At 36.3% G+C, this 26,723-nt stretch overlaps 1 protein-coding gene across 3 annotated transcripts in view; it reads left to right on the forward strand.

Annotated features, from left to right (window-relative positions):
- The window catches only part of Sntg1 (syntrophin, gamma 1), a 741,266-nt gene that overhangs the window by 553,159 nt on the left and 161,384 nt on the right, over window positions 1–26,723 (forward strand). For all 3 annotated transcript variants that reach the window (XM_005396048.2, XM_005396049.2, XM_005396050.2), the window contains 4 exons: window positions 2,599–2,701; window positions 5,995–6,077; window positions 12,444–12,574; window positions 24,548–24,677. In XM_005396048.2, coding sequence (XP_005396105.1) covers window positions 2,599–2,701; window positions 5,995–6,077; window positions 12,444–12,574; window positions 24,548–24,677 — 447 coding nt within the window. The remainder of the gene's footprint in view (window positions 1–2,598; window positions 2,702–5,994; window positions 6,078–12,443; window positions 12,575–24,547; window positions 24,678–26,723) is intronic.

A 26,723-nucleotide genomic window follows, 5' to 3' on the forward strand; every position in this document is an offset into this window, starting at 1 on the left:
TGACTATTTATTTTGTTTTTTTGTTTGTTTGTTTGTTTGTTTGTTTTTGTCTTTTCTTCCAGTACCAGGAATTGAACTCATGACCTTGCACTTGCCAGGCAGGTGCTTTACCACTGAGCTAAATCCCCAGCCCTGAGCATGACTATTTAATTGCTTCATTCTACCGTTTTATGTATTTCCCTGTAAACTGTCAGCTAAGTTATATAATATTGACAGCATCAATATTAAATAGTTCAAATATAATAACAATGCAAACTTTTAAGCCAAATTAAGACTAAGCCATAAGAAAAGAGAAGAGAAAAAAAATTAGGATTTTGAGTGTGATTATCTTCCATCTGTATAAAACAGGGCAGAATTGATATCCTAATAATATTGTGTCTAGCAATCCATGATATAAAATATTACTGTTTCTTTAAAAATAACTTCTTTCTTTTTCACTGACATTAAAACAAATCCCCTGAATCTATATGTACTTTGTATCCATGTCATTCCATAGTGAGCTTCTAATTTTAAGAATACTGTGAAATTTGTGCCTTAGGCTGTAGAATAGTGATGTGCGTTGATGTAGTTTCTTGTGGCTATATTATTTGTAGCTTCCTCAGCTTCTTAAACCAGGTATTTCGCTTTTGGTTATATCTTCTCTAATGTACAGTTTGAGTGAATCCTCTGTTTTGACCTCATTTTTAGCGATTCTGTCCTCTTTCTTCTTTACTCTAGAATTGAGCTAATGCAGAAAATTTTTTTGATGTCCTTATATTTTTAAATTCTACAATTTCCGTTTTGATCTTTGTTACAATTTGCTACTGCTTACTAGATTTTTGTAAATTTTCATTTGTTTCAATAGGACTTCCAATCGTTTTTGAAACTTTTTTTTACTTTGATTGCTTTAAAATCCTTGTTAGATAATTCCAAAATGTGATTCATCGTGTTTTAGTTATCTCTTCTTTTTCACATTTGAATACTCCTGATGGACATGTAATTGCTATGGCACACTTTTGGTTTGTTTATGATGTTTTACTACCCTCTTATTAAAACCCTGTTACTGTCTTACTTAAGATTTTTTTTAAATGTGTAGAACACTAGCTTATGGGCACCAGTCCCTTGTAGGATATGTATTCTAAATCCCATTTGCTGACATGCTAGGCTGGTGGGAGTACTCTGTGTCACTGGGAATTTCACTGTTCCATGCTGAGGAAAACGAAAGGGAGAGAGTGTTCCCAGGTTAGACCCTGGTTCCATTAACTTGCTAAAGACAAACTGTGTCTAGTGCTGACTAAGCATATTTCCAGATAAGTTTGTTGAGAAAAGTCCCTCCTTGCCTATGGAAAAATATACCGTGGGGATGCTGGGGAGCGTTTACCCTTCTTTCCTTCACTTCCTATGTGGGGAGGAGGATGGGGCTCCCCTGGACACTTAGAATGAGAAACTATTCACAGTGTTCCTGATCACACAGCACTTCCGGGTAAGGAAGAGGATTCTCAGGCCCAATGGAACTTTGCCGGTGGGAAGTGGATTTTCTGTATATTTCATAGCAAGTTATATTTTCATGTGTATAAAATGCTATTTAGATGGGAATATAGCTCAGCGGTGCAAGTGCCTGCCTGGCAAGCGCAAGATGGATTCCTTGTACAAAAAAATAAAATGCTATTTAACTAGTTATTCTGAATTGTCCTCTTAGTTTATATGATGGCTTACCATTCTAAGCATATTTATATTCATTTCTCATGTATGTTGACACAAATAATTCTCCAGCTTCTTTTTTCTTTTAGAATTTTACATTGAGAGAAGGCGCAATGGGAAAGAAGGGTGGGAAAGCAAAATTAAAGAAAGGATTAAAGATGGGATATGTATATGTATCAGTTTCCTACAATAAATGTATTTATTACGTATTGCAAAATCTGCTGATAATAAAATGAAAATTTTAATTAATTAATATTTTATTACTGAGATTTCCCTTTCTTTGATTTTTGAAGAATTTGACCTTTTTAACAGGTAGAACTAGACCTACTCTCTAGAATTCAAAAAATATTGAGAGTTGTTAATAATAAATTTACCACCATTACAGGTATTTAGGGAAGGAAAATATTCACTGGTGGAACAGGCGGTAATTCCTATTCCTTTTTACCAAGGGTTGGAGTGAATTGTTGCAACTGTATTTAATCTGAATTAGCGCTTTGCTCCATATCTTCAAGGTTACTTTTCTCATGCTAGGAAAGGTTAGTCCATTTTATATACATCATAGATATTTTAGATTCGCTTAATTGTTTAAATTAGTAAATACAGAAGCTTGAACATTGCATTGACCGTTCCATGGGTCCCAGGGTCTCTCACATTGCCTCATACAGACCTTAAACTATGAAAATTTTAATGAACGTAGGAGGAAGGAGTACTTTGCCTGTGAAGAGAAGGCCTCAGAGGGGCTGAAGAGGCCAGACCCCTGCATGCTGCATAATTTGCTCCCTTATTTTTCACAAAGTATCTCTCCCCACTCAAAGACGATAAGAGGTGGAAAAGACAGCCAACAATTTCAGTTTTGCAGTCATATCACAGTTACAGTGGTAAGGATCACGACATTATTTTTATTCTTTCTACTTACAGGTGCAGGTTCTTCGGAACGCTGGGGAAGAAGTGACCTTAACAGTCTCGTTTTTGAAGAGAGCCCCCGCTTTCCTCAAACTCCCATTGAATGAAGACTGCGCATGTAAGCGTTTGCAAAGGAAGACGCCGCATCCTGTAACTTTCTAAACGGCTATTTTCTCGCGTAACTGATCATTTCCCTTTAAAGTTAGGATCCCGGCCTAAATATAAACATTTTTGTACCCCAAAAGGCTCTCCAGACCCTATGGAAAGGAACTAGATGTGATTTTTCTTGCAAAATATATTAACCATATCATGTCTTTCTCCAATGTATAATTAATTATTTGATTAAAAATGGGTATCATACTTAACACCACGTATATAATATATATCTTTATTGAGTTTAAATCATACTGTTAGGCTGATATATTTTCTCTAACAAGAAAATGATATCCTCTGCTGAACAAGTAGTTAGACTTTACCCATCCTGAGAAAAACAGAAATATTGACGGAAGAATTTCCTTCTTGGGAAAGTGGTAATTTACACAAGACTTACTTTAAAAGTTCTTTACCAGGCTTCTTTCTTTGTTCTTTTTTTTTTTTTTTCTGAACTGAAATGCATATTATCTAATACTTTTGCTAAAAATAAAGGACATATTTTTAACTGAGGCATAATGTACATGTACTGCAATGAAAAGATTTCAAATGCACAGTTGGATCAGTTCTGAAAAGGCAAACATTTGCTTAACCACACTGCTCTCAATAATAGAACAGTTCTTCTGTGACTATTTCCAGAAAATGACAGCCACAGAAAAAGCCACTGACTTAATTTCTCATAATCATGCACTATTTTGCCTCCTGTAGAACTTTATGAAAAAGAATCATATTTTATTGAACTTTTTATGTCCTTTCCATTAGGAATAATTAGATTCACCTGTTCTATACTTCAGTAGTGTATTCATTGATATTCCTGTGTAGTATCCCATTGTTTAACTAAAGTTTATTAGTGCATTCTTCTCTTTAAAATATACATTTCCCATATTTTACTATTATTAGTGAAATTGCTTTAAATGTTCTAGTACAAGGCTTTTGGCAGTTGTAAAGTTTTTTTTCACTGCAAAAAATATCTGGGAGCTTAGTTCCTGATTGATAGGATAGATGCACAATTAACTTGTTAATAAATTGCCAAATGTATGTCCAAAGTGAGCACATTTTTACTGAATAGTGTATATCACAAGACTTGCTCTGGTAAGCATTTAGAAATACATATTGCAGTAGTCTGAGCAGTGTGCACAAGGTGGTACAGCAGAACTTTGCAGTTTTCGTCTGGCAAAACTGAAACTGTGCTCCTTAAACAACAGATCTCATTTCCATCATCTTTGTGCCCTGGAAAACATATTTCTAGGTTTGGTTATAAGAGCTGGATGATTTTAAATACCCTGTAAAATTGAAATAATGCAGTATTTGCCATTTGTCTACCTTATTTTGAAATACTTAGAATAATGTCCTCAAGATTCCTCTAGTTTTTGGCATATGACTGGATTTATTTTTAAAAACAGTGTAAGTCACACATAATTTCATACATTCGTGGAGTGGAGTGTTACTTGGAAACATCTATACATGAGCAGTGATCAGGTAGGGTAAAATAGTACATCCATCACGTCAAACAGCTATTCTTTCTTTATATCAGGTACATTTAAAATCCTCTCTTCTGGCAATTCTGAAATATACAGTCAATTATCTTTAGTGAAAACACTGGAACTTAACCTTCCTCACTGTACTTTTGTGCTCATAACCTAGATCTATTCTATCTGCTCTCCTTTCCACTCTCACCAGCTTCCGGTAGAGACCATCCTACTTTCTACTTGTATGCAATTAACTTTTTCAGATCCACATATGAGCGAGATTATGTGGTATTTGCCTTACTGTGTCTGGCTTATTTCACTTAAGTGACACCCTCCAAGCCCTTCCATGATTCTCCAAGTGGCTGGATTTCATTCTTTTGTGTGACCATTAATTTCTTCATTAATTCATGGATAGACACTCGATAGGTTGAGGGCGTATATTGGTTATCATCATCAGTGCTGTCATAACACGACAGTGAAGATGCTTTTTTGGCATACTGACTTCCAGCCCTTTGGTTGTGTGGACAGTAGTGAGACTGCTGGGTCTTATGATAATTCTGTGTTAACTTTATAGAGCAACCTCCACAATGGCTATACTAAGTGTACATTGTAGAAAATTCCCCTTTTTTTCTCATCCTCACCAGCATTTGTTTTTTCTCTTTTTTGATGATGACCGGAATAGCTCAGCTTACAGTATTACAGGATTCTTCATTTGCTTATATAGTTAACTCTATCAAAAGCTTTGCTTTTTATTTATTTTCACACAGCTTCCTATGTGCTTTCATTTCAGGTTCAGGAAATCTACAGTTTGTGTAAAACTGATCCAGTGGTGATCAATTTCCTTAGGTTTTTTTATGTAGGAAAATCTGTATTTCTCCTTCCATTGGATGAAAAGTCTACTAAGTACAGTTCACTTGGTTGGGTATTTTTATTTTCTTTTAGGATTTACAGTATATCATTCCACTCATTTCTTGTCTGGAATGTTTTTGCTGACAGATCTGTGGGTAATCTAAGAAACCTCCTTTTATTGTGTAGATTGTTCTCCTGTTTCAATAGTTTCCATTTGCCTATGACGTTTGACAGTTTGTTAGCTTTCTTCTTCTTGAGGTTGTATTTTTGAGTTTCTTGAAATGGAAATCATGTCCTTTCTCAGACCTGGGAGATTTTGGGGCACCATTTCTTTACACAGGTTCTGTTCTCTTCTCTGTCTTCTGGAGATACCACAATGCATACATTGCTTTACAGTAACCCATTCCTGGAAAGTTTCTCAGGAGCACAAAATATAAAATATTGTCATTAAAATTTCATAAAAGTAGATACCTTCAATGAGAGTATTCGACTATATACCAGGAGCACTTGTGAGACAGAGCACGAGTAAAATGTTTTGTGTGACGGAAAATTATGGTTCTGAATAGAGAATTGGCCAATAAGATAAAACATGGCATAAAATGGAAATCTTAGACAAACAAAACCATGCATGTTTTTCAGTATGGTTTTTAAGTGTAGGTCGCTTTGAATAATGTAATAAAATAATACTTTCTCTAAAGTTGTGTATTTTCTTTCATAAATCCTTAATATTTTTGAAATCAATGACAAACATGAGTCTCTTTTCATACCCCAATACTTGGAATTGCTTAGCTTACTTGCAAAACTCTGGCTTTGATAGTAGTGAAATGCAATTCTAGCTTAGCACTTGATTTCCTGCTATTATTGTGCGAGTTTAATGTGGACCATGTGACCCTAGAATGGCACGGCTTTCTAACTGAGGGATTTGCGATTTTGTCTCCTGCAGGTGCACCCAGTGACCAGAGCAGTGGCACCTCCTCGCCTCTTTGCGACAGTGGCTTGCATCTCAACTATCATCCCAACAACACGGTAAGATGGCCTCGGCATAGCTGGATTAATAAGAAGATAGATGACACAATGCAAAGCCATTAAGTTATATATACATGCATGTATAACTTGTAAAAAATGCTACTGTATTTATTCTAATGTGTCAGATAGATCTAAAATCTTGCATTGCTTTGTCATTTAAGCAATATAATAAGCCTGCAGGAAAAAATAGTGACTCTTAGTTTTTATTTTGTTTTCCTCTTCTTAAGTCTATGTACATTAGGGATTTTGCAAGCTATAAATACTCTTAATTTGAGGAGGTTATAAATAACATCACACGATCATTTTAGAGCATTCCATATCATATGTAATTTCATGCTCTACATGAGTTGATGCAATTTGCATCATTTTTCATTTTTTAACTAAACATAGCTATCATTTGTTATGATTTAGCAATCTATGCATATCAGAGAATTTCTACAAATTGAGAAAATCTTATTTGCACATTATTTTGAAATGTAGTAGCTGTTAAGCTATATATACATTTAATAGAATATGAATTTAACATGTTGTTTTACACACATTTAAATCAATTTTTAATGCTCATTTTCCACTTCTACATTGAAGTACACAGGTTTCTCCTTCTATAAATAGGTCTGAAAGTCTTTTTATCTCAGCCTTCAGAACACACATTTTAAAGATGAAAAGAATTCCTTTTGTTTATATGTAGCTATTGTTCCCTGTGCTCACAGACATAAAGCTTAGCACAGCTGACCTTTATTTCTCTGTTCCATGTACTAAAATGTGTAAAACATACTCTTCTGACTTGTATGAATCATCCACCATTTGAGAATCTTGACCCAAATGTGGCATTCATTTCAAAAGACTTCTTTGGAACACGCTCAAGCTCGCATAATCTTCACCAACAGCGCCAGCATTGTGCCTTAGCTGAGGACCTTAGGTCCTCCAGTTGTTTACTTTTTTTCCTTATACAGAAGAACATTTGCTTAAAAGAAAGATTATTGCTACAAACATAAGGATGTTTTATAAAGCCCACCACATCTAGATATATTTCATCTGATTTTTTAAAATTTTATTTACTAAAGGAAAAATTATCTTACAATAATATTTATCACACTGAGCTTCTGAAGCTGGCAAGATCTGAGTCATTTAAACCCTGAGTTTCCAAATGAGAAAGAGTATATGTATCGGCAGTTCCATCAGCCAGTTCCACAATTCCAGAGACTTCTTCCATGGATCAGCCTTTTCCTCCCCTCATGCAAGACACTGAATCCAGGGCCTTGTGCATGACGGCAAGTGCTCGTTCCCTGATTACAACTCTAGCCCCAGTTGCTTTAGTCTCTTAACTTTCACAATTGCTTTGCTCACTTTCTAGATGCCTGTATGCCTTAGGTGTCCTCTCCACTCCCCTCTCCTCTACTGATGCACCAGCCTCAGCTGCTGTGGAAGTTAGTGCCCCTACCCACACTCTCTGTGTATAGAGCCCTTTTGCCAGATCTGAGGCTACGGAGCTACTCTCCAATGTGTAGTGTGCCTTCGCTTTGGGAAGACAGGAGCAGACTCCTGAGGCACCAGCAGATGAAGTGAGGTCCTCCTTCAAGAAGTCACGTCTTTAGCCAGGACCTCAGCCTCCTCCGCCCTGCCTCCTTCAGCCTGCAGATTTCTTCTGAGAAATTTCCATGCCATTCACACAAAAATCTCCCTCTCAGCTGCGTTCCTCAAACAAATAAACAAACAAAAAGAGCTAACTTACGTCAGAATGCAAGAAAGCAAGTTGATGATGTTCTTAATCTAGTTTTTACCCAATGTCCTTGAACTCCTTCATAATAAGAGGAAGCAGAGAAGTTAGAATAAAAGGGAAGAAAGCATCCTGGTTTATTTTTAATTCATTCCACTACTGTGCACACAAAACTGTGGAATAATTTCATCCTATAGAAATCTATAATTAGACCAAGAAAACCACTCTAATTCCATAGCATAATTGTTCCAAATAAGTCCAGTTGTATAAAACTCAAAATATCATTTTCCATATTTGTTTTTCAATTTAGAGCTATGCCTATCCATTCCAAGAGGCACATTTTGTCCTCATTTTTAGAATTAAGACTGAGCTTTCTTTTGATACTGCTGGAAATGCTTCAGTGCATAGAAATTAAAGATATATAAAGTATTTTAGAGGATAAGAATTGTAATACATGTAAATTCAGACAAAGTACATTTATTAGTTCAATGAACATGAACTGGATGAACTTTTGGTGACAATCTACAGGAAAGACTTTTTCTAGATAGTTTGAGAATCAGTTAATTATGAATCCTGATCCCAAAAGTTGAAAATCTAGATCTAGAGACAAATCCACAAGATTAATTTTAAAAGAAAAAGCAAACAACCGCCATCACCATTCCAGGAACAGACAATGGGTAGAGAGAATATGAAAGCCTCAGATAGCTGAATTCAAAAAGTTTAGAGACTACAAGCAGGAGTGATGACCTATACCAGTAATGTGAGCACTCTGGGAGGCTGATGCAGGAAACTCCCAAGTTCAAGTCAAACCTTGGGAACTCAGAGATTCAGAGAGATTCTGTCTCAAAATAAGAAAATAAAAAAATAAAAAGGGCTAATGTAGTTCAGCATGGAGGTCCTGTACCATACAAAAGGAAAAATAAAAATGTTTAGTCTACAAACTAAATATATGCTCTGTTGATCAGAACAGAACATTCATCTTTGAGCTCCATCAGATCGTGCCTATGTACATAGCCAATGCTACCCTCTTTTTCTCTATATATCTTGAATAAGCTTTGAACCAAGAATGGAGGGGAGAGATACCTTTACTCAGAGATTTACAAAATTAAAAGAAGACAAAGACGTGGTCTCCTGAAACAGCAATGAACCGTGGGTACTTGGAAAGGCATATGTATTACGGAGAACATTTTCCATTGACAGTTTGCAAATTATAGACACTTGATCTCCCTCGAATAAATATTGGATTCCACAAAGTAAATAATCCAAAATTTTGTTCTGGGCCTAAGAACTCCACTTTTATTTTAGAAAAAAAAATTAAATTACACTTACATAGTACATAAAAAGAAAAGTTGTGCAAACTCCATTTTTAATACCTGTGCCTGAATTATACTCCAATGTGAATTTTAAGTAAGTAGGCACAATTTTGATTTTTGAACATCCTTACTATATTTTTATGGAAGCATTTGGGCATGAGAGAAAATAAAGACATAATAAATAAGAATTGCTTTATCATTCCACATAAAAATATAAGCTATTCCTTCTCAGGATTTAGGTTGTGAATTTTAGGGAGTACAAAGGTCATCTGTTTTGATAATCAAGACACAAACACTCTACACCCCAGATCCACTGAATTTCCTTTCTCTGAGATAAGAGTAAAGGAAATTGTTTTAGAGACTCTGATTCAGATGACCAGTTAACTAATCTCTGAAAGCCAAGTTATTTTGTTGTTTATTTTTATTGAATACTTTCTACGCCAAGTTCGCAATAAAATCTGCATCAGCATTCTGCCCTGCATACAATTCTGTTCTGGTAAGCTGATGCTCCCTGAGGTTATTGTCTGGGCTGTGTTAAGCTTCAGCACAGAGTCTATCTTAAAGCAAGGGGTATGTAAATGTTACTTTCCAGTCATATTATTAATCATTTTAGGAGACTATATTGTCGACACTGTAGTTTTCTCTAAAAACTAGTATAATTTTCAAAGTCATGATTCCATTTTCAGATTACCTTTTGCACAATTCTAAACACCTATAGTATGACAAACAAGGGCAGAAAGCACATTCATAATTGTTTCTAGAATTAAAATAAATCAGTACAAATAATCTTTAAAGGCTATTAGATATTTCACTGTAAATAGCTGCTCTATAATATAAAATATATCAAGCATGATTATTCCAATAGTTGATTAGCTCTATTTCATATATCTTATAAGGAGGCAGCATAAAAGAAAATGACACATTTATAACACATAGATAAAAGCATCAAGATGTTAAAAATAATTATCAAAGAGTATAAGTATTTCCATATCTGCTAATCTATGACATCTATCAATATTATTTTTAAAATGTCATACACACCTATTGCTGATTGTCATTGTTCTCACTGTGTGACTGTCCATATTTTAAATTTTTTTTTAATTTATGGAACTTGAAATGCAAGGAAAATAATTCTTACCTTTTATGAAGCATGAGGAACCATCTTTAAATAATTAATTTGCCAAAAATTGTATGGCAAAAATAGTAAGCAACTGAAAAATCTGGATTACTCTACCACTTCAACTCTGATTATGAATGCTAAAGTATGTGCGACCGGACAGTATGGTTGCAGACTCAGGGGCACGTTGGTCTGAGTGAATCCTGAAGCTGCCATTCGCTGATTGGATCCCTTGGTCAGCAGTTTGCTACAGGACCTCCAGGAATGCACATGTGTACTTGGTCCAGGTAGAACGTTTCAGGTGTGCATTGATAAAGGCTATACTGTTAGGAAACACCATGTGCTGCACAGCTATTCCAGCTCAAATGAAGAGCTCACCCTATACCCTGTGTGGGCTGACCACCCATGCCAACTGGCACACGGTCAGTGGAAAGACTGACACGTGGTCTACTCCCTCACAGGACTTGTTCTGTTTGTTCAAGTCTACCTTGCAGCACCTTTATTTCCTCTGTCTCTTCTTACAGAAAAGAGAAACCATAGCTCTTTGCTTCTACAAAACAGTCTTTGGTTTTTCCTATGCAAAAAGAAATATTTTTGCAAGGGGTTGAAGCAATGCATGTAAAGCATTTAGTATAGTGAAAGAGTATAAAAAATAGTAATCATGAAACTGCTAGAATGAGTAAGGATTTCCTTCTTGGAAGCTTTATGTTTAACATAGTTTTATCCATTTTTCAAAAATATTATTCAATACATTATTTGGTCAGTGTTTACTTCTTTCTAGCAAGTAATGCTTCTAGTCAGCCTGCTGTTATTAGTAAGTGTAAATTTTCTGTTAGATTTTTTGAGAAACTGAAAATACAGGAAGCTCAGTGTTGAGTATATTGCATGCATTTCCTCATTTATTTCAGATTATACTCTTACGAGTCATTGCTATTATTATTCCCACTTTGAAAATCGGTACAGTGAGATGCAACAACTTTAAATAACTTGACCCTAGCTTAATGGTCTCATCAGTTGAACAATTAGGATTGAAACCTGGATGGTCTCTTCACTTTGTTACACTGCTACCAAACTGTCCCAATGTCACATGCTGACCACCTAAGTCACCTAAAATGAAGAAAAGATGCCACATCACCTACTGACAACTATGACATCCGGCATAAAGAGCTAACTACTCATGACAGATGACCCGAAGAACTAACCCTCACTTTACATGCTGACCCCCTGTGCTAGCTTACATGAGGCCAGGAGAAAGACTTATATGAAATCTTGGCTTGAGTCTTTGTAACACAGGGTAAATACTGAAGACAGTGGTCTGTCATCAGAGGACTTATGCTCAATGGGTCATTAACAGGGTCCTTCCTAGGTGATCTTAGCCCAACTTTCAAATACTTTAAACTATTTCATGGACTTAGTACATTTTGACCATTTTCTTCTGAATCCACTTAAAAATACTGAAGGTAATACTTAATAATATTTGACAACAAAGTTTCAAATTTGAACTAAAATAAATTCTTCTGAACATCATCACTTGAAAATTAGTAAATAGAGAGGAAACGAAATGAGCAGTCCTCCTGTGAACTCCTAACAAAGATGAACATACATGTAATTTAAAATCAACAGTTGCTGCCTTGTATGACTTGAAAAAAATATAAGAAAATAGTACATAAACCTTTTGTAAACATTAAGTGTGAACAATGAGCACAGACTTCCCTGGGCAGTGTTTTGAAAGCTGTCTTATAGGAATGCCCATTTATTCATAAATATTTGCCAGGAACTGATAAATTACAAGCACTTCTAATGGTGCTTAGCACTGATCAGGTACTCAGAAACGTTAATTCACAGAATGACTTACACAGCTTATTGCTTTTTTTACGTGCTGTTTCCCTGCGTGTAAAGTTAGCTTTGCTTTGTCTTTCCTGTTCTTGAATGAATCCAGTTCAGCCACCCTTTCATTCTTTTTAACCCGTTCTCTTCGCCTCATTGCTTTCCTGCCTTTTCACTGGTGGTGTGCGTCTGAATGAATCCTTCCTCGCCCACTCACAGAATTATATTAATGGTGAATTAGCAAGTGCAACGTGAGGGCCAGTCAGTGTGGATTTTTGCTCCTAAAGAGTTCAGCGTCTTAACAGTCTCTTAGTGTTCTGACCCTTAGGGTCGTGGAGAGCGTGGGTGACTCAGAAAGGGTGAGAAGTCCTGAACGTGTGTGTTCCTTGCAGGACTCGCTGTCCTGCTCATCCTGGCCGACCTCCCCTGGCCTGCGGTGGGAGAAGCGGTGGTGCGACCTCAGGCTCATCCCGCTGCTGCACTCGCGCTTCTCCCAGTACGTGCCCGGGACGGACCTGAGCCGGTGAGTGCCCCCTCCCTCCCTCCCTGGGCTGCGCCTCCCCGGGCGGCTCTGCTCAGCCTCCGACCCCAGAATGCCCCATCCGTCCCATCCCAGCCGCTTCTGAGAGCAGCAAAGGCAGCTCCAAAAGAGCAACACGGGAAAACATTTCTGAATCCCGCGGCAGAAGCAACAACTCAAGTTCTGACTGTGCTGATGAAGTCAGTGTGCGTAGCGATGTAGATCTATCCGTGTATTTACTGTATTAATATTTCTTCCTTGGTGCCTTCATTTTTGTCAAGGAATTTATGTTGCCTGTTTAAATTGCTGGGTTCCTATTAGATCGTTCATCTCTTATCTTTAAAATCAGGGTTCGGTCACCAGGGAGGCGCTCTTTTTCAGGACTGAAGTCTAAAATGATCACTACTTTATGTTTTTTATCTGTATTGTTTGTGTTCCTTGAATTCCTTAGTCTGAAGTTTTTTTCGTTTTGTTTTGTTTTGCCTTTTGTTTTTTCAGGATTTCTTGAGACAGAAGTTTCAAGGGGAATCATTTTTGTAAAGAGCAGCGTTCTGTTCTATCCATTTTTACTTAACTCTGAATACCACAAGGGGGATTCAGAGCCTGGTTCAAAATGAGGCCCCTCGGGGAGAGACAGTAGTTTCGTCAGAGTGCGGCTGGTTTGATGTAGGGTGGTCCCAAGACTTCCTGGTTTTCCTTAATGCATTTCCCAGTCCTGTCCTGGGAGCTGTGATTTGTGGTGCTGTTGCCCTTCTGGGTTGGAGGCTTCTAGGAGCCCTGGCTAGGGTATATATGATAGGTATTAAGGAAACTCAGGACACTAGTCACCTGTCACTCCTGTCCGAGGGTTCCAGCAGTGAGACCCTCTCCGACCTGGCGGAGACGTCCAACACTGGTCTTCTGTGCCCGGTGCATTCCGGAGTCCCTTCGAAGACTGACGCTACTCTTTCTTGGTCAGTGTTAAAAATCCATAGCACTCATATTTATGTCTTTGCCCTTATTTAATGGTATTTTTTTCATTTTCTTACCTCTTAGAACGGTACCCTATTTAAAATGTTGCTGCAAAATTTCAAAAGATTTTGGAGACTTTGAAATTATCAGTCTGTTGTTTTCTAGTACAATTTCCTGCTGGATGATTCTAATGTTTCCACATTTGTTAAGGCTGGTTTTTACCCAGTGTGTGAATCACTCGGGGAAATTTTCCACATACCCTGAAAAAGGAAGACTGTTGACCTTTTTGGTGCCAGAGTCTACATATTTCAGCTAGGTGATATGTTGTTGAATAGGGCTTCTCACTCTGTCTGTTTTTAATATTTCCACTTAGTGTGTCAGGTATTGAAAGAGTTGAAGTCTCCCACTAAGAAATAGATTTGCATATTTCTTTGTTTTCAATTGGTATTCATTGCATCCATTTAGTTGTAAACTCTCGTTATTGGAGGCCATTTGCTGGAGGGAGATTACTAGCTGCCCTTCCAATCTACCCAGTTTGTAAATAAACAGATTTCCCCCCTATTTTATTTCTTAGGATAAATGATCAAGAATGCAATTACTCACTGGTTTGTATTAGAGTACCATAGTTAACTCTCTTTAAAAAAACAGCCAAATTGTCTTATAGGGTGATTGTTTAATTTTATATTTCCACCAAGGAGAAATACATGAGTGATTCAGCCTCCCCACGTTTCCGCTAGCACTGGCGTGGTTGCTGCCTATACTGTACCATTCTGATGGGTGTGTGTCATGTTGGACTTCTGTTTGTCTACATACCTGTGACTAATACATCCACTCACTTTGAGGAAATGTCTATTTATGTCTTTTACTCAATTTGTAACTCATTTATTTGTTGCTTGTTTTTATTGCTGAAATTTGAGAATCTTATATGAGGGAAAAAAGACCCATGTCCCAACACATTGATTTTTATATTCTATCTTATCTTCTTTTTATACTAAATAAGCATTATTACTATGTACTATAAACATATACTAAAGAAAAATTTAGAAAATGTATAAAGCATTTTTATTATTTAATGGCTCTCCTATTAGATTTTTATGTATACTTTTATTATTGCTTTAATTTTGCCGAATTACTCTCTCCTATGTGCATGACTTGCTAGTTTATTATAAGTTTTTAATTTTGTATTTTTTCAGAAAATTCTACAAATTCAGAATATTGACCTCTTTATCCCTTTCTTATCTTTGGGGATATTTTTTGTGTGAGGGATGATCAGAAATTACAAGGAACGTTTGAATTTAAAAACAGTATTACAGAAAAGTCTCAGTACCGTTAATACCCCTTAAGAGAGCCCCTCTGTTAGGACACACTGGGTGCACTGTTCTGGCCATTTTCTGAGGCAGGTGCAGGAGTCCTTTTTCATGAGTGGCTTTAGTTTCAGTGTTTCTTGATGTCGTGAATTGATTCAAAGCATTTCACTTATATAGTCATTTTGATTTGGGGGAAGAACCAGAAGTGCACAGTGCCAGATCCCTTCAGTAAGGTGAATGAGAACACACTGTAGTGCCCTCACGGGCCGCCTTTCCATTGAATGGTACTCAGCAGCAGCATTCACTGCGTTTTGATCACTCCTCTTAAGACACAAAGGAGAACTTCCGGAATCGCTTCAGGAGGCGGAAGGAATGATGCAATATGTGTTCTTGAAAATGGGAATATCTTGAGGGGGATTTATAGTAATGTAATTTTACAATAAATTTCTAAAATGTAAACTTTCAGCATGGTTTGCAGTTACCACTTACTTGTCCATTTTTATGGGTTCCTTGACATATGCCTTTATGCCCAACATGTATTATTACTTTTCCATAGCTCTTTATTAAAATATGTTTTGCCATTAATGTTTCTATTTATCTTCATTTCTTATATAATTTTGCTTTAAGACTTGTCTTTTTTTTATTAATGCTATTTGTAAGTTCATGCTTGTTTTCTTTTGAATTTTCTTAAAAGTTGTGCAGCAACGTTGCATACAGACATTTAACTAAATTAATTTCTACTAACAAATGAATTGTTTGGGTGAGTCCAGTTATCTTTACATTTTATTTTTTACAGGCTTTCAAAGTGTCAATAGCTTTTAGCAACTGAATTAATTACATTCAGTAATTATTACAGTAAGAAGCAGTTACAAACGTAGCACTATTCAGAATGGATTTTAGAGCAACTCATATTCAAGAGCTATTCTATTGTTCACTTATTCACTCAGTAAAGACTGGTTTAATGTCTGTGAGTGGGAGGCACTGTGTTTTGTCCTCTCCCTAATAAAGCTCAGAAGCTAACTGCAGTGCATTCAGGGAGGAGGAAAAATAACTGTCTCATGATTACAAATACAGAGGATTATTTACTTTGGCTGGAAACCAAAGGTATTATTTCTTGGTTGATGTTTCCCAAAGCCCATAATTATATCTTCAGTTATGTAATATATTTCATATTTAATTATACCAAAGTTATGTCGCTGTCATTTACTATTGTGTTGATATCAGTTGATAAATTACAATATTTTTTACCAGCAATAAGAAAGTTTATGTTACCATGTGGTAATGCCTGTGATTCACAAATGTATATCTGCGTTATGTTATGAACTAAGTCACAATATTATGAAGTTAAAGACATTGAAGTAAATACAGATTTTGGGAATGTTCATAGATGTTTTATCCTTTTTGGGTTTTATTTTCCTGATATGCAAAAAAAAATCACCTTATAGATACACATATATGTGTGGGGACATACGTTTATGTGTATGTATTTGAATCTGGCAAACAGTATTTATGTCTATATTCAATATGTGGCATGTTTATGGATCACAAGGCCTCAAATACTTACTAAATAAGTTTTTAATAAGGAAGAATATCATCTCTGTTTATTTTTGGTAGGCGTATGCTTCTAAAACACTACGAAAATCAATAATATTAAAGTGGAACCTACTGATTTTACTTGCGCTTTTATAAAATTCCAGGTGATAACAGCATTTGTAGTTCTTCCTGACACAGTACAGCCTTTTATCCTGAGATAGTGCCACATTTGGGATCCATGCATGCGGCCTAGTTCCTGAACAACAGGCAAAAGTAGTCGCTGTGAGAAGCGAGCTTTCCAAAATGCAGGAATTGCATGAAATGATTCCCTAATAATTGAGCCAGAAAGGAAGAACTCAATTCATGGCTGTTTATCAGAACAGACACTTAGAGATATACATTTTAGAGGATATGAGAGGCATGCAGAATAAGTGAATACATAAAACAGTAAAGAATTAAACACAAATAGAAGGAACTGTGATTGTAATATCACTGAAGAACTACAAACAGGGCCTTAAAAAAATAGACTGGCTGTTCAATCAACAATAGAAGAAAAATACTGAGAGGACTGAGAAACAGTAATTCACTTTTATGTAATTATGGAAAGACTAGTTTTAAGAGTGAATCAGACTAAAAAATATTTTGCTAGAAGAATATGGGAAAGAAAGGACAAGACAAGTAAAATTATGCTATTTGTAAAATGCGGTTTAAGATGGAAGAAATGACATGGTTTTACTGCCTGGTTGGGAGTAGTCCATGGAAAGACAAATTCCAGTAATAAGAAAGAGCACCTGTCTCCCCATGTGGGGCCATGTTGCAGATCTATCAGTCTGACCTTACACGGGTCTCTTATAAGTGTACCTAGATTGACTGAACTGATTGCCTTGTTTAATTTTAACAGATCAGCCTAGAGGTTCACAAGAGCAGGGCTCTATGTAAGAAAGGGATAACCAGTAATTTTCAAAAAATACTCTTAAATAGCTTTGCAGTCCTACATGATTTCATCTCTTCCATGAGGCACATAAGTGTTCCTGTGTCTAGCACACTTATCACATACACTCAACCTCTTCCTCTGTCATTACACATCCTGTCATGGGGATAAGGAAAACGTGCCAGCACCCCCATATCCCAGTCATGCTTGCAAACTCTATGGATACAAAAATCGAAGAACATTCAGATCGCTTATATACAATGGCGTAGGGTTTGCATAAAGCCTGTAAATTTTTTCCGTATACTTTAAATCATCTCTAGATTGTCTATAATACCTAATACAGTATAAATGTATTACATTATTATGCAAATAGTGGTTACACGGCATTGCTTAGAGAACGACAAGACAATCAGCGTATAGGCACCATTTTCCCAATGCTTTTCACCCATGATCGGTTGAATCTTTCTGGGCAGATCCCACAGGTGTGGAACGCTGAGCATAAACTGTCTCTAGAAAAGCTTACACTTCCTACGGACAACACTAGCATAGTTCTTTCCATCTGGGAAAATTATTTTTTGAAGCTTTCTTCCTTTTTTATTTTTCATATTTATGAGACACTTATTCAAAGATAGAAAACTATCACTTACATTTTAATGTTTTCCATAGTCTGAGGATAGTTTCCCAAGGAAGTTTTCTTATTTGTGGAAAATGGAAAAAAAATCAGAAGGAATAAACTTTGACTGCAAACATTACAGTAAACCCTAGGTTCAGATAAAATAATTCTGGTTGATAAAGTGTTGGACATGTTTCTCTAAAGCCCATAGCTTATAACAATAACAAAAATTAGATGAAGTCCTACAATATGATGTTTCCACAGGCTGGACACAAGATATTAAAATTTTGGAATGTGAGACTATTTCTTCCTAATGAGTTAGAGATAGGCAGGATTCGTGAAGTGAAGAAGGACAGATACTTCGGAATAAATTTGGGGGGGTGGGATTAAACAGCAAGAGATAAATAAAATGACTTCTATGTAGGTATAAAAATCTACCAGATGTACTGCTGACCTTTGGAAGGATAAAAAGATAATAATTAAATAAGAGGAATTTAGAAGCCTGGATTCGCAGACACTAATTCTATTGGGACATTTTTGTACAATTTATATTTTTTGCAAAGGAATCCTGGCATATTAGGAAGAAAAGGTATAATTAATTAAATTGGAGTTACTCAGAGCTGAAAATTAGTAAGGTAGGGACAGCAAGAGGTCAAAAGGGACAGGAACTACTGGGGTGGAAAAACTGAGCATAATTTCTATGGAAGAACCAAAAGCCAGTCTAGGGAGAAATGCTAATATGTTCTGGATAGATTTATACACTGTGAAAATTGGAAGAAGTAGCAAAAGTGGCAAAGAATGGGTTAATTAGGGCTGATAGAAAAGAAAATGTTGGGGCTGGGGGTTTAGCTCAGCGGCAAAGTGCCTGCCTGGCAAGCGCAAGGTCGTGAGTTCGGTTCCTGGTTCCGGAGAAAAACCAAAAAAAAAAAAAGAAAAGAAAAGGTTTTAGTTTGGGGACACAAGAATGCAAGTTCTGCCATGGAGCTGTTGTGTAGGGCACTAGCTCTTACATTAGCAAAAGCCAGGCATTGCTAAAGTTAGGTGGAAATAAGATATTTTGGTGGTTAAATATTAAAGCCTGTGATGATTACGCTGGCACTATAAGTATTGTGAAGAACAAACCAGTGCCTGGTAGGGACACAAACAGGCTTGCTGCCTGGAAGAACAGGATTACAGTTAAGGAACTGGGAGATCTGGGCACGTGCGGGTGGAAAAGGCTCATTACAAATCCCGGAGCTGTAAAAAACATCACAGAATATGGGAACAGGAGTTAAATTATTGAAGTCTGAGTTGAATTCTGACTGGTAGAAACAATCTAGCTTAATTTTAACACACGTTTAGCATTGCACACTTTTGCACACTTTTAGCTTTAACACACTTTTAACCCATAGCATTCAATATACAACAAAAATAGGACATACGTTGCTTTCTTCAATTTAGCAATATAGAAAATTGCATGTCAGAGAGTGACAGAGCATTAAGTGGTTGGCAGTAACCTCAGAGATAAACCCAAGTAGGGCAGAAGGGCATTTCAGAAAACATGGAATACTACAGGAAAGAATATCGCTGGTTATAGTTGGGGGGCTTTCGAAAGGAAACGGTAACCTAGGTCAGTGGTGGCAAAACTATGGCACGCGTGCCACAGTTGGCTGTTTGTTATCATTGAAGCTCTAAAAGGTTCGCCATCGCCGACCTACGTGGTTTCCAGTCATAAAAAAAAAAGATTGGTGAGTTTTAGATTTGGAAGAGAAGCAATAAATTGGTTTGGAAGGAATCCTTACAGGCTTCACTGAATGGGTTTATTTTTTACCCTGAAATAAAAACCGATGAGGTAGTGAACCACTGTATCGTAGACGTGGTGGAAAAGACGGTGGACCACCTTCACATGGACTGAGCTCAGTGAGGAAGAGACGATACACTGCTAAAATCATAACCAAGTGTCTTTTATATTTCTTGCTTTCCTTCAACATCGTGTTCCTATTAACTAATAATCAAATCAGGTAAATGGGGTATTTTAAGTGTTCCTTTCGACATGCACAGAGCTAAGAGACAGTTTATCATTTTTGTCTTGTACATCGCAGTAATATCCTCTCACAGCTGCTTCAGCCTTTGTTCTCTTTCTTTCCCTATTTTCTTTAGCTCCACAGAGACATCCTTCCAAAATACACACACGTTCATCCCATTCTAATGCTTAAATGTGGCCGTTGCCTCTCTCTGACCTTCCAGGTACAGTAGGAAGGTGGTAGCAGGGTTTGCGAAGCTCGTGCTGACTAGGCCTTGCTTTATTGCCATCATCATAAGCACACTGAAATGTGCGTAAGCAACCTGCACTTCTTACAGTGTGCCGTGCTTTTCAGGCCTCTGAATCTCGTTCTTGGGATTAATTATCTTCTGTCTAAAATGTATACTTTCCGTTCCTGCAACTCAGCTGTTCCACTGCTTAGGCCCAAAGCCCCAGAACAATTTTGGTTCTACCTGCCTCCCTCAAGATCCATTTAAAATGTAATCATTGAATCAAATTCTTTTTAATGCCTTTAAAAATCACATAAACTGATTATTTCATTTTCACTAAAACTTGTTTTTATTTCAGTTCCATATCATCTCGTATTTTACCAATTACAGTTCTCGCCCTGCTGGTGTAACTGGAGGACCCTTCCATGTTTATCTAGCTATGGTTTTGCCCCATGCACAATCCAGCTCTGGCTCCCCGTGAACTTTACTCTCCCTGTAAAACATAAGAAGCTGTCTGCACCCTGAGCTGGTGCTTCCGTACTGATCTCCCCAGATTTCTGCTGAAGAGTACACCAGTCCAGCCACTCCAAACCTGTGTATTCTAGTCTCTAAAACTCTTGGTCCTCAAGCGCAAAGTTCATTTTTGCCTTCTCCTGTTTACAGCTCATAAACTTAGAATCTTCCCATATCATGCCTTCATGTGGTATAAAATCAGCACTGAATGAAAACATAGATTATTTATTGTACTAAGTAGAAATCTAAGTGTATTTATGTGTGTGTGCACATATATATATGTATACATATATGTGTATTAGATAAAAAGTATTTAGGAATTCTTATGAGAAGCACTGTATTTTTATATAAAGATGACCAAATTTTTAAAAATAAATACAACAACTTTGAAATTCAGTAATATTTGAGAATAGTTGTATTGCCAGAGGAATTATCAAGAATCCTTAAAATACTATATAAGTTATTAACTAGAAAGTGAAAAAGACAATCTGAACTCACAGACTATCTGTTTTATTATTTCAATCTAGTATATTAAACTAAAAATTGTGTCTGGTTACACTCAGTAATACTATCACCATTGTTAAATTTTAACATCTCCCAAGACTAAATGAGTTATGGGATACATCTGATTTCAGAAAATACACTATTGAATAAGATGAAGCAAATGAGAGAGACTATTTTGGTTTACTTTGAGTCAAAGAAGTAAATTTTTCTAAAAGCTACAGATAAAAGCAAAAGTACTGCAGTTCTTCTGTTTTGTGAAATGACAAATGCATGTGATGACATCATCACCAGACAGTGACATTGCAATCTTAACCATATGTTGATAGGTCATTCAGACAAAGGCAATCATAGAGATTCAATCACTGTGAAAGCATTTGGATCCCACAATTACTTAGCAAATACTTATTAAATCTGTAAAGTGTAGATTTTCATTTTTCACTTGGAGAAACTGAGGCATGATTGAGTGAATAATTTATCAACACTCTCTTCTGTTTAGTAGTAAAGACAGAAATATAACCCAGATAATTGTAATCTTCTGATCAGCTTATCTTTTAGAGGTGATATAATAGAAAGCTGTTTAGTTCTTTGAAAAAAGAGTTTTCATCAACTTTGAAAAGTTGATACAGAACATAAAAACTGTATTGTGTTAACATATAGGAATAAGTTTATAGAAGATTAGTCCCCCAGAAACAATCTACTTATAGACTACATAATGCATAGAGTTTTATACATTGCAAATTTTATCTGAGTGTATTGACTTTAATCAGCTAAAAGTATCTAGGGGCCAGGATTCATTTAAGGAATAGAGGACAAATATGTTCAAGGCATGCTTTAATTTATAGTACATGGAGCCATGCTTATAATAACCAAGAAGCAGAAAGAAACATATATTACTCAATTGAAATTAGTTCTCATTTTCCATGGATGGTCAATCTTCTGTCAAGTTATTTAAAATGTCTCGTTCACTGTTGAAAAGTAGAATTAAGGTTATAAATGTACTGGTGAGCATTTAATGTTCTTTTTGTGCTATGCAAATTTTTCTGTTTCATTTCAAAAGAACTTTATGGGAAACTTTATGTGAAATATTTGTATTTCCTAAAGGCATTTCATGCATTTTTATGAAAAAAAACAAAAAGTGTATACATGAATATAAGATTAGTAATATCCCTTAGTTATTGCAGGCTGATCGGGTCTGCAATCTCCTGGATGCATGTACAGTGAAGGCTAAATAACAAGAGGCAAATGGCATGATTTCAGGGCTCCAGGAGGATCAAAACCCTCTCACACAATTCAAGATTCTCTCAGGGTTAAGACCAAGACCTTCTCTGGGTTGCCCATATCTATTTGGTTATCAGAAGATGGGAGGGGAGTACTCAAGAAGGGCAGAACCACTCAAGGACTTCTCTAAGTAAGGTATTAAGTTAATCCACTCAAGAATGTGATGCTTGAGGTTATAGTCTTTATCTAGCTGATATCTGATCCAGGTGTCCTTGGTTGTGATCTTGTCTTATCCTTTGAGGCTTTCTGGCTTCATCCACTATTACAGGTTCTAATAGGGATTAGTGACTCACAGAGGTTCACTTACTATGGGTCCACCATTTCCAGATAAGGAGTCTAGGTCTTGGACAGATTCACAAGTGAACTTGGAAAGCCAACTGATTAAGTCCTGCTCAGGTCTGCTTCATAGTGGTCTACATCATATGGGCATACCCCTCATTTCAGTTGATAATGCTCAGCCTCGGATAAGAAAACCAATTCCTCTAAAAATATTAGTAATTTGAATGCAGAGTGTTTTTGATGCCTGCAGCTTCACCATGTGTTTGGTTCTGAGGCAGCAGCCAGTCTAAAGAAAAGGGAGCATCTGAGAGGTCTAACTGTGAGCCTGAGTCATGCACATGCTCCATGGGCTTTTTAATTTTTGTAGTGAATAATATTTAATATTAATAAATACCCAGTTGCAAAACTCAGAAAAGATATTTATTTGGAGCAAATATAACTTTATGCAACCTGTATAGCACTTTGAATCACTAAAGTTTTCTGTTGCTTTCACAATTGACTGAGACTTAAATCTAGTTTGTGTATTTTCTAAGATGTATTGTGTTGCACAACGGGGTAATTCTCAAGGCTAATGCATTTGGCTAGCTTCCACTCATCCTGGGATTTTATCTACTCCTGTCCACTAAGCTTATGTGTAAGGATTGCAAGAATTGAATGTAGAGAAAAAGAGAAAATCATTGTAGCTTCAGGGACAGACTTTAAATTCTATAGTATTTTTGTATATAATTTTAGATGGTATTATTTACTTTTCTCTAAAAATAACAACAAAAATCCATGGAAACCTGTGTAGTTACACTGACGATTGCATTTTAAGAAAAAATGCGATGTTATTAAATTCTCAGCATTCACAAAAAATTAAGGACATAATTACCAAAAAGGAGATATGGATCTTCTGTCCCAACACATATATGAGAATATGAATACACCAAGACTGACTGTGCATTAGATCGAATGTGTTTTGATTACTTTTTATTCTCTTTGTTTGATCAATCTTGCACTCTTACATCTGGAAATCTGAGCAATTTCATTGAAGATAACAAGATGAATATGAACAACCATTGTTAATTCCTATCATCTTGTTTTGAAATCCCATATCGTTTTTACGGTTTTTGTGTTGTTTTGTTTTTGTCTTTGCTGTTATTTTGTTATTATTTTATTTTTCTTTTTTTAAAAAAGATTGAAAGTGCAAAGACCTGGCAGAGAGCTGCAGACCAGGGAAGTCATGTTACATCTAGTCTTTGTCCATGTGTAAGGTCTTTTCCAGTGTAAGTCAGAAAGTATACAGACAACTCTCAAGAGGAGATGTTGGTAACCAAAATAATATATTAAATACATATTATTTCACAGCAAACTAGGAAAAGAATGCTTCTAAATTTCTTAGATTTTCTGCTGTTTACATTCTACTTGTTTTACATCTTAGAGTTTGTTCATATTTCTTGGAATCTAAGGGTGCCACTTCCTAATTTGAAAATATGATATATTTATTTTTCTCATTTCATTTAAAGATGAATATTTATACGGGGAAATAATAAAATTTGAATTTGATAATAATTATTTGAAAGAACAGTATCTCACTGATACAATGACATTTCCCCCTTTTTGTTAAGATATGTCTGCAGTGGGTAGTAAGTGCATTTATCATGGAGAACTGGGGCATGTACGACACATATCGTATCTTGATCGTGTTTACTTCCTTCTCCCCTCCCCTCCCCTCCATCTTTATCTCCAAACCCCTTTTTCCTGGCCCAAAATTCTACCCCCCTATTATCTCTTTTGAGTTGCCAACAGAGAAGTGACATGACAGTTTGATCTGATGTGCTCTGATGTATCTGCAGGCAGAATGCTTTCCAAGTCATTGCCGTGGATGGAGTCTGCACTGGGATTATTCACTGCCTCTCCGCTGAAGACTCTGCTGACTGGCTACAAGCAATAGCAACTAATATTTCAAACCTCACAAAGCACAATGTAAGTATCAATTCAAGAACTATTTGACTACAAACTTTCTCTTTGTAAAATTCTTTTTATATTTAACTTTTTTATTTTAAAGAGAATAACAAAAAAAAAGAACAATAGCAAAACACCCACAACAATATGCAATATAATAACCATTGGTGAATTTCTACCATCTAGTCTAGTGAAAATCTGTATCTTCTCTGACTTTTTTAATTATTAGTTTTAATTCTTTTTAATGGTCTGATCAATTTTCCATTCTTACATCTGGAAATCTGAGCAACTTGGTTGAGGATAACAACATGTAATGTAACAGCCACTGTTAATTCCTATCGTTGTGTTATATTTAACTTTGAATCAACAACGTGATGTTCTTCCAAGAATGAGCTACTTCATATTCAACAACAGCAATAAAAGCTTTTGTGCAACACTCATCAAAAGAAAATCTCCTTGCCCTGAGAGTTTCCATATAGTTTCTCAACTCAAAAACACTTTCACATGTTGGCTTTCATTCGTAAACTTCTGAAATATCTGTTTTATTTCAATAAAAACAAATATGTAATATAAGTTCTGACTCTTAGTGATCTTGAAACTGCAAGTGGGAAAGTTTAACGAGTATCAACCTCGTGTGAAAGGACTGGACCAGGAGATTGAAGGTCTGCATGGACCTCCACCGTTGAAACACTAGGCAGAGAATGTCATTGTGGGGCCAGGTACCTGCACATGAGAGCAAGGGCTGTATTGCCAGGAACGGCTTTGGTACATTTCTTCCGCCTTTCAATTCCAGCATGTTTTTCTCTCTCATTCTCGTATCTCTTTCTGGCCACTACCTTCTTACTGTTATTACTCTTTAATAACCAAATTAATCCTGTCTCAGGGGCTGGGAATTTAGCTCAGCGGCAAAAGCGCCTGCCTGGCAAGCGCAAGGTCGTGAGTTTGGTTCCCGGTACTGGAGAAAAACCAAAAAAAAAAAAAAAAAAAAAAAAAAAAATCCTGTCTCACTTACCTGTAAAGGATTATAACATGACAAAATGTACAAAACCTTAAACCTGATTTCGTTGAGTATAGATATAATATAAATATATCTCATTATGTTTTAGGGAAAAAAATCTTCACTTACATCTTTTTCTTAATTTTCTCTTCTGTCTGCAACTGTTACATTCCATGTTGATGCAGTTAAGAAGTCCTAAGAGAAATTCAGATGTTTAATATACACAAATTTAAACAGAAATAAGTAACTTCCACCAGCTCATAAACATACAAATGTTTCCTTATGACTCTTAAAACCTGAATGATTTTGTACATATTTTGTTTTGAAATTTAAAAAAAAAACAATGTGGCAGATATGTCTTTCTTAAAAATAAGAGGACCACGGACCATTAAAGCCAAATGCTCTGTGCTCTGTGAGTGCAGAGGAAAGGGCATCAGTACGTACGCAGTTTTGCCTGGTGATTTTCAAATGTCCATGTGATTTGCTTCCTCAGTCTATGGCTAACATATTTTTCTGTATAGATTATCCTCAACATTTAGAGAAACAACATTTTAATTGTGTGTGTGTGTGTGTGTGTGTGTGAAGTTCTGTTGTGCTGTGGTGTGAATAAAGGCAGATTGGAAGAGGCCTTTTTTGAGGTGGCTGAATAGGTACAAATACACTGAACCTTACTTGCAGGTATTTGCCAAGAAGGAGGCCTGACCTGAGCATGGCTGGGTGGGAAAGAGTGACGCCCTCCTTACTCAGTCTTTACTAACATGATGGAGTCATATTACCTTAAGGTGTTTGTAAAAGAAAAAGGAGGAAAGAAAAGAAGAAAGAAGGAAGGAAAGAAAGAAAGAGAGAAAGAGAAAAAGAAGAAGGAAGGAAGAAGAGAGAGAGGGAGGGAGGGGGAGGAGAGGCAAGAAGAGAATAGAGAAGAGAAAGAAGAGAAGAGAAGGGAAGGGAAGGGAAGGGAAGGGAAGGAGAGAAGAAAGAGAAGAAAGAGAAGAGAAGGGAAGAGAAGAGAAGAGAAGAGAAGAGAAGAGAAGAGAAGAGAAGAGAAGAGAAGAGAAGAGAAGGCAAAAGAG

The sequence above is a fragment of the Chinchilla lanigera genome, unplaced genomic scaffold (assembly GCF_000276665.1).
Source record: "Chinchilla lanigera isolate Chin_1 unplaced genomic scaffold, ChiLan1.0 scaffold00053, whole genome shotgun sequence".
Lineage (NCBI taxonomy): Eukaryota > Metazoa > Chordata > Mammalia > Rodentia > Chinchillidae > Chinchilla > Chinchilla lanigera.